The sequence below is a fragment of the Periplaneta americana genome, chromosome 14, assembly GCF_040183065.1.
Source record: "Periplaneta americana isolate PAMFEO1 chromosome 14, P.americana_PAMFEO1_priV1, whole genome shotgun sequence".
NCBI classification, from domain to species: Eukaryota; Metazoa; Arthropoda; class Insecta; order Blattodea; family Blattidae; genus Periplaneta; species Periplaneta americana.
Genome location: NC_091130.1, coordinates 8,469,205 through 8,485,110, shown reverse-complemented (window position 1 = coordinate 8,485,110; position 15,906 = coordinate 8,469,205). Strand labels below are relative to the sequence as shown.

General features: G+C 36.3%; 1 protein-coding gene across 1 annotated transcript in view; it reads left to right on the top strand.

Moving 5' to 3' along the window:
- Positions 1-15,906, top strand: part of sno (strawberry notch) — a 70,303-nt gene that overhangs the window by 29,262 nt on the left and 25,135 nt on the right. The window contains exons 11-18 of the mRNA XM_069844895.1: positions 544-704; positions 1,796-1,915; positions 4,476-4,642; positions 7,470-7,682; positions 11,898-12,202; positions 14,120-14,219; positions 14,470-14,634; positions 15,405-15,517. Coding sequence (XP_069700996.1) covers positions 544-704; positions 1,796-1,915; positions 4,476-4,642; positions 7,470-7,682; positions 11,898-12,202; positions 14,120-14,219; positions 14,470-14,634; positions 15,405-15,517 — 1,344 coding nt within the window. The remainder of the gene's footprint in view (positions 1-543; positions 705-1,795; positions 1,916-4,475; positions 4,643-7,469; positions 7,683-11,897; positions 12,203-14,119; positions 14,220-14,469; positions 14,635-15,404; positions 15,518-15,906) is intronic.

The following is a 15,906-nucleotide window of genomic DNA, read 5'->3' as shown; positions in this document are numbered from 1 at the left end:
AAAAGTAGAAAGAGGAGGAAGGAAAGTGAAATGAACCCCTAGGCCTCGAATGCTCTAATGCCGTCGGGGTCGAAGAAAGTAAGAGTTCAGTCAGAGGACTGGATAGGAAAGGGTAAAAAGGGAATTAGGTATTGGATAGAGGAAAATTATACCAAATTCAGTCATTAACTCATCAAGCTGACCAGTGCTAATTGATGAGTAGCCCCTCCCTTTAGTTCAGCTTGTAAAATAATGCTTACTAACAGCTGCACCACGGGAAGGTAGGGATGGGACATTGGGTATTTGTCCAGGTTGGTTCCTTAAAGCCTTCAATGGGAAGGATTAATGGCTCTCCCCCCTGTATCCGACAGATACCCTTTTGCAGCCTTTGAGAAATTTTGTTCAATTCAATTTCACTAAGTAGGAGTGGGCCTTTAGCTTTCAGTATCTGTGTGCAAATATTTTACTTTACACAATTTTTATTTCATAATTATTATTATATTGTCAGACGTGCAAAGTGTTTTACAGTGAGTGTTCATTGTAATTCTTGCTTGTTTGTTACAGTGGGTAGAGGCCATGCAAAAATTCCAAGAGGCTGCTGAGTTGATAGATGCAGAGAACCGCATGAAGAAAACAATGTGGGGACAGTTCTGGTCCTCCCATCAGCGGTTCTTCAAGTATCTGTGTATAGCAGCAAAAGTGAACCACGCTGTTGTGACTGCAAGGTAAGTCCAGTCAGAGTGAGATTTCTTTGTCACGTACGCTCTGTGGATATGTGTTATATTTATGTGCTATTAAATATGTAATTCATTCATTTAGTGTTCTGCCCAAGGGCAGGTATTTCAATACAAGCCTAGCTTTCTCCAATCTTTCCTATTTTCTGCCTTCCTCTTTGTCTCCTCATATGATCCATATATCTTAATGTTGTCTATCATCTGATATCTTCTTCTGCCCTGAACTCTTCTCCCGTTCACCATTCCTTCCAGTGCATCCTTTAGTAGGCAGTTTCTTCTCAGCCAGTGACCCAACCAATTCCTTTTCCTCTTCCTGATCAGTTTCAGCATCATTCTTTCTTCACCCACTCTTTCCAACACAGCTTCATTTCTTATTCTGTCTGTCCACGCCACACGTTCCATTCTTCTCCATATCCACATTTAAAATGCTTCTATTCGCTTCTCTTTACATCGTCGTAATATCCATGTTTTTGCCCCATACAAAGCACTTCACTAGTCTCTTCCTTGGTTCTTTTTCCAGAGGTCCACAGAAGATGCTCTTTTTTCTATTAAAAGCTTTCTTGGTTATTGCTATCCTCCTTTTGACTTCCTGGCAGCAGCTCATGTTACTGCTTATAGTACACCCCAAGTATTTGAAGCTGTCCATTTGCTCTACTGCCTCATTTAGAATTCTCAAATTTATCTTCTGTATTTTTCTTCCTATGACCATGCTCTTCGTCTTATTTGCATTTATCTTCATCCCATACTGCTCACAGCTGTCAGCTCCAGTAGCATATCCTTTAGTATCTTCTCTTCTTCTAGCAAATCTTATGCACTTTATTCTTCTTCCTCCTACTATCACTCCTCCCATGTTCTGAAAACAATTCTTTACTAAATCCTCCAAGTAGATGTTGAACAGGGTAGGGGATAAAGGACGTCCTTGATATTAAAAATCCTTTGATTTAATTTGGTGTTTTATTTCCTCATAGTTTGGTTTCGTATTTTTGGGAATAATTAAGCAATATTATTTGATTAACAAATGTAGAGGTTCACGAAACAGAATGTCTTCCTGGATTTCTACTCATGAACTGACGTACTTACAGGGAGGCTGTGAAGTGTGGAAAGTGTGTAGTGATTGGTTTGCAGTCAACAGGCGAGGCTCGAACCCTGGAACAACTTGAACGAGACGATGGGGAACTCTCAGATTTCGTGTCCACTGCAAAGTGAGTAAAATTGTACAGAAATGAAATAACTAATGCTGAGTTCTTGGCAATAAAGCCATTAACTCTCGTGCTCTCCAATATTTCTTACACATAATGGGTTTAGAGCAGTGATCGCCAGCACTCGCTGAAATGGATAGAGTGCATGGAAGGTAAGGAAATATGCTCCATCATGCACAAGGGATAGAGAGACAGCATACCCACCAGCAGCCACGAATGCATGCTAGGGCAGTGTCTTGTCAGCAGGTTGAAGACTCTAGCCCGAGACTGCAGTATTCTGATGACTGCTGGTTTAGAGGAAAGGGCTGGACATCACTGAAGATGATTCTGATCCATTTCTTTGTAAAGACTGGACAATGGACAAAGTGGGGAAGAAGTAATTCCTATTTTGTTCAAGTATTTTGACAAACAGTCATGCTCTTTGAGTAATCAAAACAATGCAGCTGCACTTTTCCTTGGATACTCAAGAATTATATTTTGTTGTACTGTATATTTAGACACTCCCATCTTATTATTTGAAAGTTTGTGGAAATGGTGTGATATTTTGAGTTAAATCTTTTAACTGTTGAAAATGTTAAAGTTGGCATGAGGTTTTTGTAAGATTTTCTTCCCTTCTTAGCACGACCATCAGCAACTTCATTGCCAGATAATCCGAAGTGTACTTGTACCCATTGAAAAACTATCCTTTTGTTATGCTTCATCAGATGGTGTATTATTTTCCACGATCTGTTACTTTGTTACTTTTAGGTGACAGATAGAGTCACTGAATATAATAGCTTGTTGAAAATAAGACAGCTGATACAACAGATTCTGAACTATCGAATGTATGAAGTGACACGTAGCACCAGCATTGCTCCATTTTGATTGGACAATAGGGATCCACCAGTGAAAATATGTTGTTCAAATACCTAGACATTGGGAACAAAGCCATTACTCCTCTTGTACTCCAGTATTTTTGAAGTATAAAATCTTCTTTTTATAGGTCCTAAAGGCCCGCTCCTACTTAGCGAAATCAAACCAAATCAAATCGAAACAAAAAGTCTGCTGCCACTCACATTTAGTGGAATCAAACTGAACAGTACTTTTATGTTTTGTTGTTTTGTCTTACAAAAGAGGATAATTCTACACAAGATTTATTAATTTTCCTTCGTTCATATTACATTTTGATTTTTGTATACATACTATTTCAGCAATAACTTTCAATAGTAAACAAATTAAGCCACCAAGAATGGATGTGGTTCATCTGCTTCACGTGAACATACGATCATACTCGAAACAAGAAGTTCTATTCCGGCAGTGGAATAAATATTCCAGCTCCTGAATTCTGTTCAGTTCGATTCGACGCGCCGCTTTCTGCTATCTTCCATTTAAATACATTGTGAAGGGAAATTCTGTTTGATTAGATTCCGCTAAGTGAACAGGCCTTTAATGTTCTAAGTTCATGAGTTCATTTGAATTGCATAACATATAAAATGGAGAGTTAAGTATTCCAATCCTGTGTAGATGTTCTGCCAGATAGTCATGGCCACTAATTAATTGATACATTACAACTGCAGATTTTCATGGTAATTGAGGAGCAATTCCTGGATTAGATGTAAGAATTTGCCACTTTTGCCTTCAGCATTGCTTTTGCGTTTTGCGCATTGATTGAAATTTCCTCTTGATTAGTAGTTTTACAGAATGGTAGAATAAACTTTGTCGAGTTTTTTTGTGCCTTTCTTAGCCAAAAAGTCTGTGGATTCATTTCCAACCAAACCACAAGAAAAGTGGAGTCATTCTTTCGTAGAGAATGTACTATAAATAGTTTTCATAGCTAGCAATTTTAGGACATCTTTTGAAATATTACTATCGGGATAAGTTTGCAAATCAAGATTTCAGGTATAACTCCCTGTAAACTTGATTTGAACTATTTCGAGGGAAAAATTGTTCCGGGGCCGGGCATCGAACCTGGGACCTTTGGTTTAACGTACCAACGATCTACCAACTGAGCTATCCGGGAACTCTACCCGACACTGTTGGTTGCTTGACGGTTGTCAGCCCACTTTGAGGTCTGTGGATATAGAGGGAAGAATTGGATCGGTGTCGGGTAGAGTTCCCGGGTAGCTCAATTGATACATTAAACCAAAGGTCCCAGGTTCGATGCCCAGCCCCGGAACAATTTTTCCCTCGAAATTGTTCAGGATAAGTTTGGTTTTTGTGAGTCAGTAACTCTCTCTATTCCTTGAAATTTAACCAATCAAACCAAATTGAATTTGCTGTAAAGAATCCACAGAGGCCCTTTGCCTTCAAAGAAACCATAGGACAAAATTAATGTTTGCCAAATGACTGACTAGAATGCATTAGTTTTATAGTTGGAATGTACATTGCAATTTGCTGAATTTCAGTAAAAATTTGTGTAGACAATAATAAATTTATTTTATGAAGAAATTGTGGTACATATTATGATTGTATTGCGTGAAGTGTACACATTTTATGTTATGCAAGATTTAGTATGCGATCAAAGATTTTCGTGTTGCTGTAAATTAGAACTCTTGGACATATTCGTTGTGTTTTTTATCTACAGGGGAGTTCTGCAAACTCTTGTGGAGAAGCATTTCCCTGCCCCAGATCGCAACAGAATTCACCGGCTCCTAGGCTTGGAGCCACCTCGGAAGTCTGATTCTGGGAAGCTTAATAACAATGGGGATGCAGATGCAGAAGCTGGTGGTTCAAGTGGAAAGCGGAAACCAGGTGTGTCAGCCTGTCGAATGAGATAAAACCTGTGTACACAGCATTGCTATTATTTAATATGAGGATATAGTTACAGTATTCAACAGTGTAGGTAAGGACGTTAAAACTTTGTTATACAACAACATTTCATAAATTCATGGTGACAAGGAATGATATTGCTTTATGATTGTTCTTAATTGCATTCACAAATGGTAAATGGAATCTAGTATAATAGAACAGTTTATAGCAGAGGATTATTTACGATGTCTGTTCGTAAAGTTTGGAAATTTATCTTTTGAAGAAGTGGAGAAGTTCAAATATCTGGGAGCAACAGTAACAAATATAAATGATACTCGGGAGGAAATTAAGCACAGAATAAATATGGAAAATGCCTGTTATTATTCGGTTGAGAAGCTTTTATCATCTGCTGTCAAAAAAGCTGAAAGTTAGAATTTATAAAACAGTTATATTACCAATTTTTCTTTATGGTTGTAAAACTTGGACTCTCACTTTGAGAGAGGAACAGAGATTAAGGGTGTTTGAGAATAAGGTGCTTAGGAAAATATTTGGGGCTAAGAGGGATGAAGTTACAGGAGAATGAAGAAAGTTACACAAAGCAGAACTGCACACATTGTATTCTTCACCTGACATAATTAGGAACATTAAGTCCAGACGTTTGAGATGGACAGGTCATGTAGCACGTATGGACGAATCCAGAAATGCATATAGAGTGTTAGTTGGGAGGCCAGAGAGAAAAAGACCTTTGGGGAGGCTAAGACGTAGATGGAAAGATAATATTAAAATTTATTTGAGGGAGGTGGGATATGATGATGGAGAATGGATTAATCTTGCTCAGGATAGGGACCAATGGCAGGCTTATGTGAGGGCGGCAATGAACCTCTGGGTTCCTTAAAAGCCAGTAAGTAAGTAAGTAAGTTCGTAAAGTAGACCTCTTTGACTCCACACACTTAGCCCAGTGGATTTTCCGTTGCTGGAAATATTTCTGGAAGTTCTGATTTAGTGTGGATACCAGTTGTGCTATTGCGTTCTTCATAATACCCTCTCAGTTCTCAAATGGGAACCCTTTCACTGCATTGCATATTCAACTTGGAAACAGGCAGAAATTACAAGGAGCCACAATTGGACAGTAAGAAGCCTCACGAACTTGGGATTCCATGCTTTGCCAGAAAATTCTGTATAAAGTGTGAAGAATGGACCAGGGCTAATTCTGTAGATACAGTTAAATTACAGTGGAATCTCGTTAGCACGTTCCTCATTACTACGTTTTCCTGTTTAGTTCGTTTATTTTTGGAAGTCCCAGTCCCATTTCCATTAAACATACATTAAAATTACCCATTTACATGTTTGACATCTTCCGCTTACTGCGTTCAAACTTGACGGTCAGCGGCCATACTGATAAACAGTCGCGCAAGCATGCATTCTCTCTACCCCTCACCTCCCCAGCCTATGCCAATGCAGGCACGCAGCACACTGCTACTTCGTTTCTGTTAGAAAAAGATGAAGGAGAACGAAGTCCGATAGTATCATTGATAACTTGTTTCACTGTTGGTGAAAGTTTGTATGCCATGAATAAGAAGAAAGTAAGGCAGATTACGAATGAACAAAAATGGAGCATAATTCAAGAAGTGGATTGATATTGCACGGAAACTCAACATTCCTCCGTCAACACCGAATACGATAAAAAAAAATCGAAGAAGGAAAAAGCGACAAACGAAAACGTGTACATGAGGGTCAGTTTCCAGAGTTAGAAAACGTGTCACTAAATGGTTCAAACAAGTCCGTGCTTCGAATTCACCAATCAATGGCACTATGGTTCATCTAAAACAGTGCATTTAGCACTACAGATGGGACTTTCGGACTTCAAAGCTTCAAACAGTCTAACGCACAGATGTTTCCAAGGCGAGGCTGCAAGTGTGAATGCTCAGTGTCAAATCGTGGAAAATACGACACTTCCATCCATTGTAGAAAAGTACAGCTCAAATCATGTTTTTAACGCAGATGAGAGAAAAAAAAATGTTTTTCAGTAGTACGTTTTCCTGTATATGACGTTCAAATTTTTTTGTCCCTAGAAAATTGTAACGAGATTCTGCTTCGACATAAACTGTACCATTTCATTTGTGAGTTTATTCTACTTAATACAAAAATGGCGAAGAAAATTATTCTGTAAAGATGATTTCATGTAAAGACTCTATTTTTTTTTTACTAACATTTATATTTTAGAGTAGCTGGCTACGGACTGGAAGGTCCGGGGTTCGATCCCAGGTGGTAACAGGATTTTTTCTCGTTGCCAAACTTTCACAACGGCCCCGAGGTTCACTCAGCCTCCTATAAAATTGAGTACCGGGTCTTTCCCGGGGGTAAAAGGCGGTCAGAGCGTGGTGCCGACCACACCACCTCATTCTAGTGCCGAGGTCATGGAAAGCATGGGGCTCTACCTCCAAGCCTCCCAAGTGCATTCATGGCATGTTACCTTTACCTTTTTTATATTTTATATACGTAATTCTCGGATAAATTGACTTGTGTACTGAATATAAACAAAATCCGCCAATACTTGCTGAACATGAACTGATACACAGCATGTCAGGAATTCTTAAAAATGTCGAAATTATTTGTTTGCATCATAATTTTTTACTCATACGTCTTATAATTAGGAAGTAAAAAATGAGAACATCTAAAAATAAAACAAAACATTCAGTCAAAATATATTTATTCACACAGGAGTAGTTACAAAGGCATCCTCAATGTAGGCATGCAAAAGAGTTAAAGTATATTTGATTTGTGAGAAATATAATTTGATCTATCATTTTTTATTCATGTCACTGTGTAGTTCGTCAAGCAGCCCAGCGTGCCTCAAAACGAGTGAAGATGTCCTCTTCAGAAGAATCTGACTCTGACTCGGAGAGGGAAGGCAACGGCAGCAGTTCAGGATCGGAATTCAAACTGTCTGCATCGGATTCTGCTGAGAGTGACAGCCCCTCTGATGACAGCAACGCTAGCTCTGACTTCAATCCTTTCTACACCGACAGTGACTCGGATGCAGGTAAGTTGCAGTTCTGCTGTCCTTGTGTGACTATTCTACTACACTTTTACTAACTGCCTGAGAATATACATTACTTTATACCTACTTTGACTGATTTTTCCACTCTTATTGCTGCATTTTTTAACTTTAAAAGTTCAGAGATTAGGAGCTTACGTGGTTTTTTTTTTTATTATTATTAGCCTTTATATGGTATCTTGAACAGTATTATTTATGGCTGTGAGAAAAGATTTAGAACGCCATGTTATTTAATAATTGATTAGCATAAATTGATATTAAAGGTTTTGCTTATTAAACTTTTATCACTAAAGGGTAAATATTTTCTGAATACTAGGAAATGGTTTTTAGATACCGACATTTAAAATAATAAAAATAATAAATTTGAGACTCATGCTTTCTATAGCAATTGGACTGAAGTAAATCCCTTCGAATTTTTGCTGTATCAGATAAGAGAAGTCAGGCGAGTTTTCTAGTTACATATTGAAAAGACATATTGATCGTCTAGTTCAAAAGTGCGACAACTCAAAAAAATATCATGCTCTCTAAGTCAAAAAAACAAGTTTTGAGATATCTTCAGTTGAAAGTTTCAAATAAATCACTTAGAAAGGAGCAGAGTTCTGGTTCATAACCACGACAATTAGAAATGAGTCAGTATTCAGGACGAGTTTATCACAATCTTCCAGTTCATTATTAATACATTTCGAAATGTACTAATAATGAATTAGTAAAGTCCATAGTTATAATTACTTCTAAAGCAGTTTATTTAGTTTTGTTTTTCTTTTCGGTTGTAAATATGACTTATCTCAATACTGAATCTGAAAGAGCTCTGAAAGGGGCTTTCAGTAGTATAAATAACTAAAAAATGGAAATTTCTGAATTGTCGCACTTTCGAACTGGATGATCGATATGTTAGGTCCATACAAGTAACTAAAAAAGATGGAATCTTCCTGGACCTAAATCATTTGAAATATGTTATTCATAAATCGTTTGTAATGAAGTTAAGAATGCATAATATAGCTTACAGGTGAATAATTGTTTCCATAATAATTTTAAGTTCAGTTTATTTATATACTAGTGGCTTGTGCAGCAAATGCTGCTGCAAACTAAGTTCGTTAGACGTTCAAATAAAAATTTTTCAGATTTATTTTCAATGAAGAATACTTGTCTTTTTAATAGTTATTTGCTTCCATAATAATGAAACATACTCCCTCTGAATGGATTTTTTTAGGCGAAATACTTTTTCTTGAACCTATCCAACTTCAGTTTTTTAGTTTCAACGCGAAAACGCAAGTATCAATGTCAGGATGATAGCAGTAGCTATTTCAGGTCATTGTGGATTGTAGGCAAAAGTTAAAAAAATGTCAGGTTTGCTAAGCTTTCGAACAATAGCATTTTTGTATAGCTGCTGCATGTAGAACTTGAAATGTAGAGCGTAAAATCATTTTATCCTACTAAGAGATCTTGCTGAAATGATCTGGAGACTACAAAATTTTCTAGGCCTCTTATTTTATCAGTAAGTAATACCTTTTGATCTTTCCTTAGGAACTGTAATCTCTTGAGCCAATACTGAAGACAATGACACATATCAATATCTACACTACACCGCCATTAAGTATATGAAAAAGACCCAAACCCACTGGGTTAATAAGTACAAAAATATTTTATTTTTAATAACAATATTATTATCTTACTTAAGTATTGTAGTTATATATAGCAGCCATTCAGTAAATTATAGAAATGAAGATCTAAATTAAGATATTCTCTACATTTACTTACATAACCTTAAAACGTTTCACTTTCATGTCATCAATATAGCATCAATATTGTGTACAATTAATGAAAAATAGATGAATCATGATGTTAACTATAATAATATTTAATTTCTAATGATAATAATGTCATCAAACCACCTCAAGTTTCGTAGATTTGAATATCCAATACACAGCTGTACTCAGAAAATTATTATACACTGCAGAATCAGTTTTTAATAACAAATTGAATTGAGCTCTAAACACGTCGGCAATCCTGCAAGTCATGGCCTTCGTGTAATAGCCTATTGTTTATTGTAGTGTGTGTTTTGTTCTGAAAGTCAATCAAGTCGGCCGTGATTCGATAAAATTAGTTCTGAAAACTGACAACAGATGGATTTTGGAAAATAGGAAAATTGTGTAGGAAAATTGACATTTCACTGAAAACTACTACTTTTCCGAAAAACTTTGGGTTCCAAGCTTCAAAATGAGGGGCCATTTATTAAAATCCGTTCAGCCGTTTTCCCGTAATTTCCATTACTAGTTCAAATTATATATATAGATTTGAAGCAAATTGTACATAGATTTCCAGCTGTATATGTCGTTGTTAGTTAATGCTGATTTCTTGGCAATAAAGACATTAACTCTTGCCCTGCAATATAGGAGAGCGATGTAGCAAAAACTTTACAACCATTTTAACTGTAGACACCACATTTTTATGTTATGGCTGTTATATCACATGTGCAACCCCCAAACTGTTTGGAGGACCACATACCACTTACGGGACACTTATGCATGCCATGGCAGGTCAGCATGTTTAAATGGCATTTCCTCCATTTTTATACTGCTGTGACTCAGTCCCCAGAGCCTCGTTTGTTAAGACAGCGATCTATTCCACTATTAAACTTCGCAACTTCGTAGCATTACATTTCTCACTTTTCGTCTTTTGAATTATTTAAAGATTTTTTTAATTAATCAAATTTCGAAATTTTCTTACTTTCGACATCGTCTTAAATTGATGAAATATGGAATTTAAATAGAGAAACAAAACCAAACTTTTTATGGAAGTAACCTACGTTTGCTGGTACCAATGTGATATGCTTCTGGTCAGTGGTGTAGCCAGGAATTTAACATGGAAGGAGGCAAATTTTGAAACATCAATTAAAAACTTGTCTATACCGGTAACTTGCATGCAACACGTTTGAAAGACAGTAATTACTTTTTAGCGCCATGAAATTTAAAATCAATTTACACTCACCAAAGTTGTTTTAATTCAAAATCCATTCTCCTTTGTTGCAAAGGGAATTAACAGATGTCGGCTCTAACTAATTAATAATTCTAGTTATTGTGTTGAGAATGGTAGCTTCATAATTTATTTTAAACACTGTCAATTTAAAACAACTCAGTGGAAATTTAAAGGATTTTTTTGTTTTAAATATTAGTCATACAGGATTTTTCTTTGTGTTGCACTCACACTACCAGTATTGGATTGTTTCTTCATGTTTTAAATTTCTGATCACATACAACAGATTGATCAGCTTAATGCCTTTCAAGACAACTGCCATCTATGCTGCCATCTAGCAACTGCAAAAGAAGTCAAGTTATAATCCTGATGGAATTGCATGGAGCAATAGCTTGCAACAGTTCTTCCATCCTCCGGTCATTACCAAAAGATTCATTTTCGATAGTAAATCTAAATTTGAAAATGTTCCTTCAACAAGGTGTTTAGGGGGAACTTCAGCTGACTAAGCCCTTTCCTGCTTAAGGTAAGCGTTCACTACATCGTATCGGATGAATCGCACGGATCGGAAAAAGACTATCTTTGCTGTAATTGTTATGTAACTGCGTTCACTACATCATATCGCACGCATCACCTCTCAGCAAATCCGTCCACGTTTCTCGGATGAACAACTTTTCCGGTGCGTGCGATCATGGCCTTCTTTAATAAGTCAATTTTAATTGTTCAACTGTTACTATTATGCTGTGCCATGTTCAGTGTCGCGCCAAAATGGCAGACAGAAAACTTATTTCGCTTGTAGAAAATTGCGAAGAATTATATAATTTGAGGCTTTCCCATTACAGTAATCAAGTCATTTCTTACATATATATTATGTAACGAATATTTCTTTCGTTTCTTCCTCTTCAATTAAGATGCATGAAGCAATTACAAATTCTTATTCGCTAACAATCATAATTAATAGACCTAACCTCAACTCCTTTGTTTTCAGCAGTGTCAATATCGTACGACATCATGTTTTAAACAGCTGATAAGGAATCCGATGAGACGATGAGGTAGAGCCGTTACAGTGAACGCACTGCACTTAAAATATCTGTTGCGTGCGATACGATGTAGTGAACGCTTACCTTTACACCACTGCTTCTGGCATAATAAGGGAAAAGAGAAAGCAGGGACAACTTGGACTCACGAACTATTTGAGTTAATTGTTCATCTGTCTCTGTGTGCCTGCAGATCCATGGGACAGACGCAAGAAGAAAGGGAAGAAGCACAAGTCCTCTAAGAAAGGCCAGTCCACACAGGATAAGATCAGCTCATTGCTGGCGCGGAAAGCTTCTCACAAGGGGAAGAGGAATGGTAGTGGGAACAATGGCACTGGCGAAAGAGCTCCTCCACCCCCTCCCCGCGATGCGATTGAGCGGGCTTGTAGTATGAAAGAAGAACTATTGTCACAGATAGAGGAGTTGGGTGACAAGCTGCCCCCCAACACCCTGGACCAGCTCATAGACGAACTTGGTGGCCCTGAGAATGTGGCTGAGGTAATTCACTAACTTCTTCTTTCAGGCTTTAATGTTGCCTGTTTCATCTGAAACTCGTTTTACTGTGATGTTTATCTTTAGACTCCTCCTCCCTCATTTGCTTTGAATATTAACAAATGTTCGGCTATTTTTGCTAAGCAGTTCATAATTTCTATGTTCTCGTGTCTTTCCGTATTGTTTTGTTGTGAATGACCTTCTTGTGTCATCCTCAGCAGTCTAGTGATTACCATAATAATCTTTGGATCAAGATTCATAGATTTTTAAAGAGCTGTAAAATGCTTACCTCCTGGAGAGAAGGAAGACTAGGAACCTTGCATCAGAGATTTATGACAAGTAAATGAATCCTGTCCCTGATAGAGCGCTGCAAGTAAAATTTGATGGCCATTTCTCTCTACTTTGAATTTCGCCATAGAATAACCTCTGCAGTTGGAAGTGTCGTTAAATAAAATATTGCTACTTCTGCTGTGACTGACTTCAGGTTGATATCAATAATCACAATATATCGTCGTTGATTTTATGAAACCTCCTTTGTGACAGCACACAACATTTCAGAAGGAAGAAAAAATTAGTTAAAAATCAACGGCCTACATAAGAATATGAAGTAATTTGGTAGAAATCATTTGTGAATATGATGACATCATTGAGGGTCAGTGTAGGCCTATTGATGTTTAATTACTTTTTTCTTCCGCCTGAGAAATTATGCTCTGTACTATCACATAGAAGGTTTTATAAAATTAACTATGATATGTAATTCTCTGACTTTCACTTGTAACACACATGGCCTTAAAGGTTGAATCCATATTATAGCTTTTCATATTTCCTTTCTGAATATTCTTATAGTTGTCTTATTCACATAATTGAATTCCTTCATTCTGCTTATAATGTCATCTTCCAGATATGAATTATTATGAAATAAAAGCTAAAAAGCATTTACTTCTTCAGCTGTTTTCTATTGTATTATAGATTATACAGTAAAACTTCGTTTATACAGTTGGCGTTTTTTTTTTTTTCGCATTTATATGTTTTTTCTAAGGTCCGAACAAAATTCATATTTATTTCTGATATATGATTTTTACGATCATATTTTAAAACCCAGGAGAACTTAAACGTAATTTATACATTCTAAATTAATGTTACTCGAAATTTAAGACCGCGAAAATACAGGACATGTTTATTGTTAAGATGTGGCCACTTTGAAATTCGTGGAAATTCGAAGCTGCACATGCTAGCTTCAGTAAACTGATTACCGGTATATGCGAGTGGGAGAATCCATTCAGAAGCATGTGAGCAAACTTCCACATCATGCATCATGACTTGTTGCACAAAGGGAAGAAACAGATGAGGATCTGAGACCAAAGCTGTGACAGCAGTGAAAACAACTATTCTAACACCCCTCTAAACTGAAAATATTTTGATATAACTGAACAAATTATAGAACAGATACCACAATTAGAGAGAGAGATTTAATTCTTAGGAACAAACAAAAGCAAGCAGTTCAAAATAAGTGACTTTTTTTTTTTTTTTGTAAAATTATCACATTATTAAATTAATGCTATTTCAGATGTTATTAAATGCTATTTCAGCTACACATTTTTCTCACACTTTTTTTCTTCACACCCCTATAAAAACGTATAAATGAAGTTTTACTGTATTTATTTTTGTGGTATCACTTTTCTTATTGACCATGTTTATATTGATATATGATGGAATTGATATAATTCTTCATGGTTTTTTCTCACTGATAACATTGTCTGATAATCAGCAAATAATAAAATGGTAAACTTCTCTATTGTGTGATTAAATAAAACCATTGTTATACTAATTATTTTTTCCATGCAATGAATTAATGGTAAGACGAGATGCATCTTTGATTTCTGTTGTCTGTTTGAAAATGTTACAGTGAATTGAATTTTACAGATGACGGGCAGGAAGGGTAGAGTGGTCCAAACAGAGGATGGAATCCAGTATGAGTCCCGTTCTGAGGTTGATGTTCCTTTAGAAACTTTAAATCTGACAGGTACATACAGTTTACAGCAACAAATATTAATTAAATATTCTTCCATTATGGTAGTGGATAATAAATCTGCAGTTTCTGTGGAAGAAGAAAATTTTCACTTCCTATCAGGAATTGAATGTGGTGCATTGGATTTGTAGCTATTAATGACAGAAAGATGAACATATTTATTGAAAACTTATCATACTGAATTTATACATTGACATTAGTGAAGTGTGTAAAACTGATATTTCTCTGTTATGATTTCATACAGAAAAGCAGAGGTTTATGGATGGTGAAAAGGATGTTGCCATCATTTCCGAAGCTGCGTCTAGTGGTATCTCTCTACAAAGCGACCGGCGTGCACGCAACCAGAGACGCAGAGTCCACATCACACTCGAGTTGCCGTGGAGTGCCGATCGAGCCATACAGCAATTCGGTTAGTCACATTATCGAGTCTTCTTTTACCACAAATTGGATTTTGTCAGATAAAGATGAACATTCTGTGTTGTTGGTTGGTTTGCAATTTGTACAGATATGGTTAGCATGAAAGAAATTTTATGGGCTCTGCTAGCATGACAGTGTTGAATTTTATTTTTGAAGTTTAGTGTATATGGCAAAACGGAATTCATTACACCTTCTGGTAGCATGATAGGCAAAGATGATGATGACTAGGGACACCTGATTTTTGCAAATTATTTTTACACGAATTTCTGCTAATTGAGTCAGAGACTAAAAATTTTTATAGATATGAACGAGACTCATTCTGTGGACACGTTTTGCAATCGTGATTTCTCGCGAATTTTTTTTTTTTTTTTTTTTTTTTTTTTTTGCGAATTTGACAATTTTTTGCATTACACGGTACCACTTTCTTCACAGGTTGACTGCTGAATGTCTAATATTTTCATATTTGTGGGTGCGCTCAATTATTCAGTTTAATTTCAGTCTGACTAAATATTATTGTTGCTCATCAATAATAAGCATGCTGTTGCTATCTGTAATTTAACATTGATAGCTCTTGAGTTTTCACAATATAAAATAAAAAAGTGTACAGATTGTACAAAATTACATAAAATTGTATCAAAAATCTGTTACAGTTATCAATGTTGTCTTTGTCATTGTCATCATCATTAACATAGAAATAATAGCATTTAATTTTTCTAGTATTATTCTCTCTGACCACCTTGTACCCACGTCACAATATTTCAGGACGAACCCATCGAAGTAACCAAGTGAATGCCCCAGAGTACATCTTCCTGATCTCCGACCTCGCTGGCGAGCGGCGATTCGCATCTATTGTTGCTAAGAGGCTAGAAAGTTTGGTAAGTTGTTGGCCTTTGTCACGAAAGCACTACGTTCATAAACGTGAAAATGGTATTGTTTAGCAGTAAAATCATAATTACTAACATTATACAGTTAAACTTCCCAATAGCGGACACTGCCAGGGAAAAATTAAATGTCCGTTATTGAGAAGTGTCCGCTATTTAGAAAATTGTTAGTATGTATACAGTACATTAAAATTTCTCATACATATTCAACACTATATTTTACAGTACAGTAGACAGTGAGATTGTGAGATTGTTTACAGTATTCATCCAGAGAGAAATCGTACCAGTAAATGTTTTGTAAATGAAATAAACATCAGTCACTGTACCACTTCACCTCACACAAAGAAATCTAGAATTGCATTCTCAGTGTATGATTTTAAAAT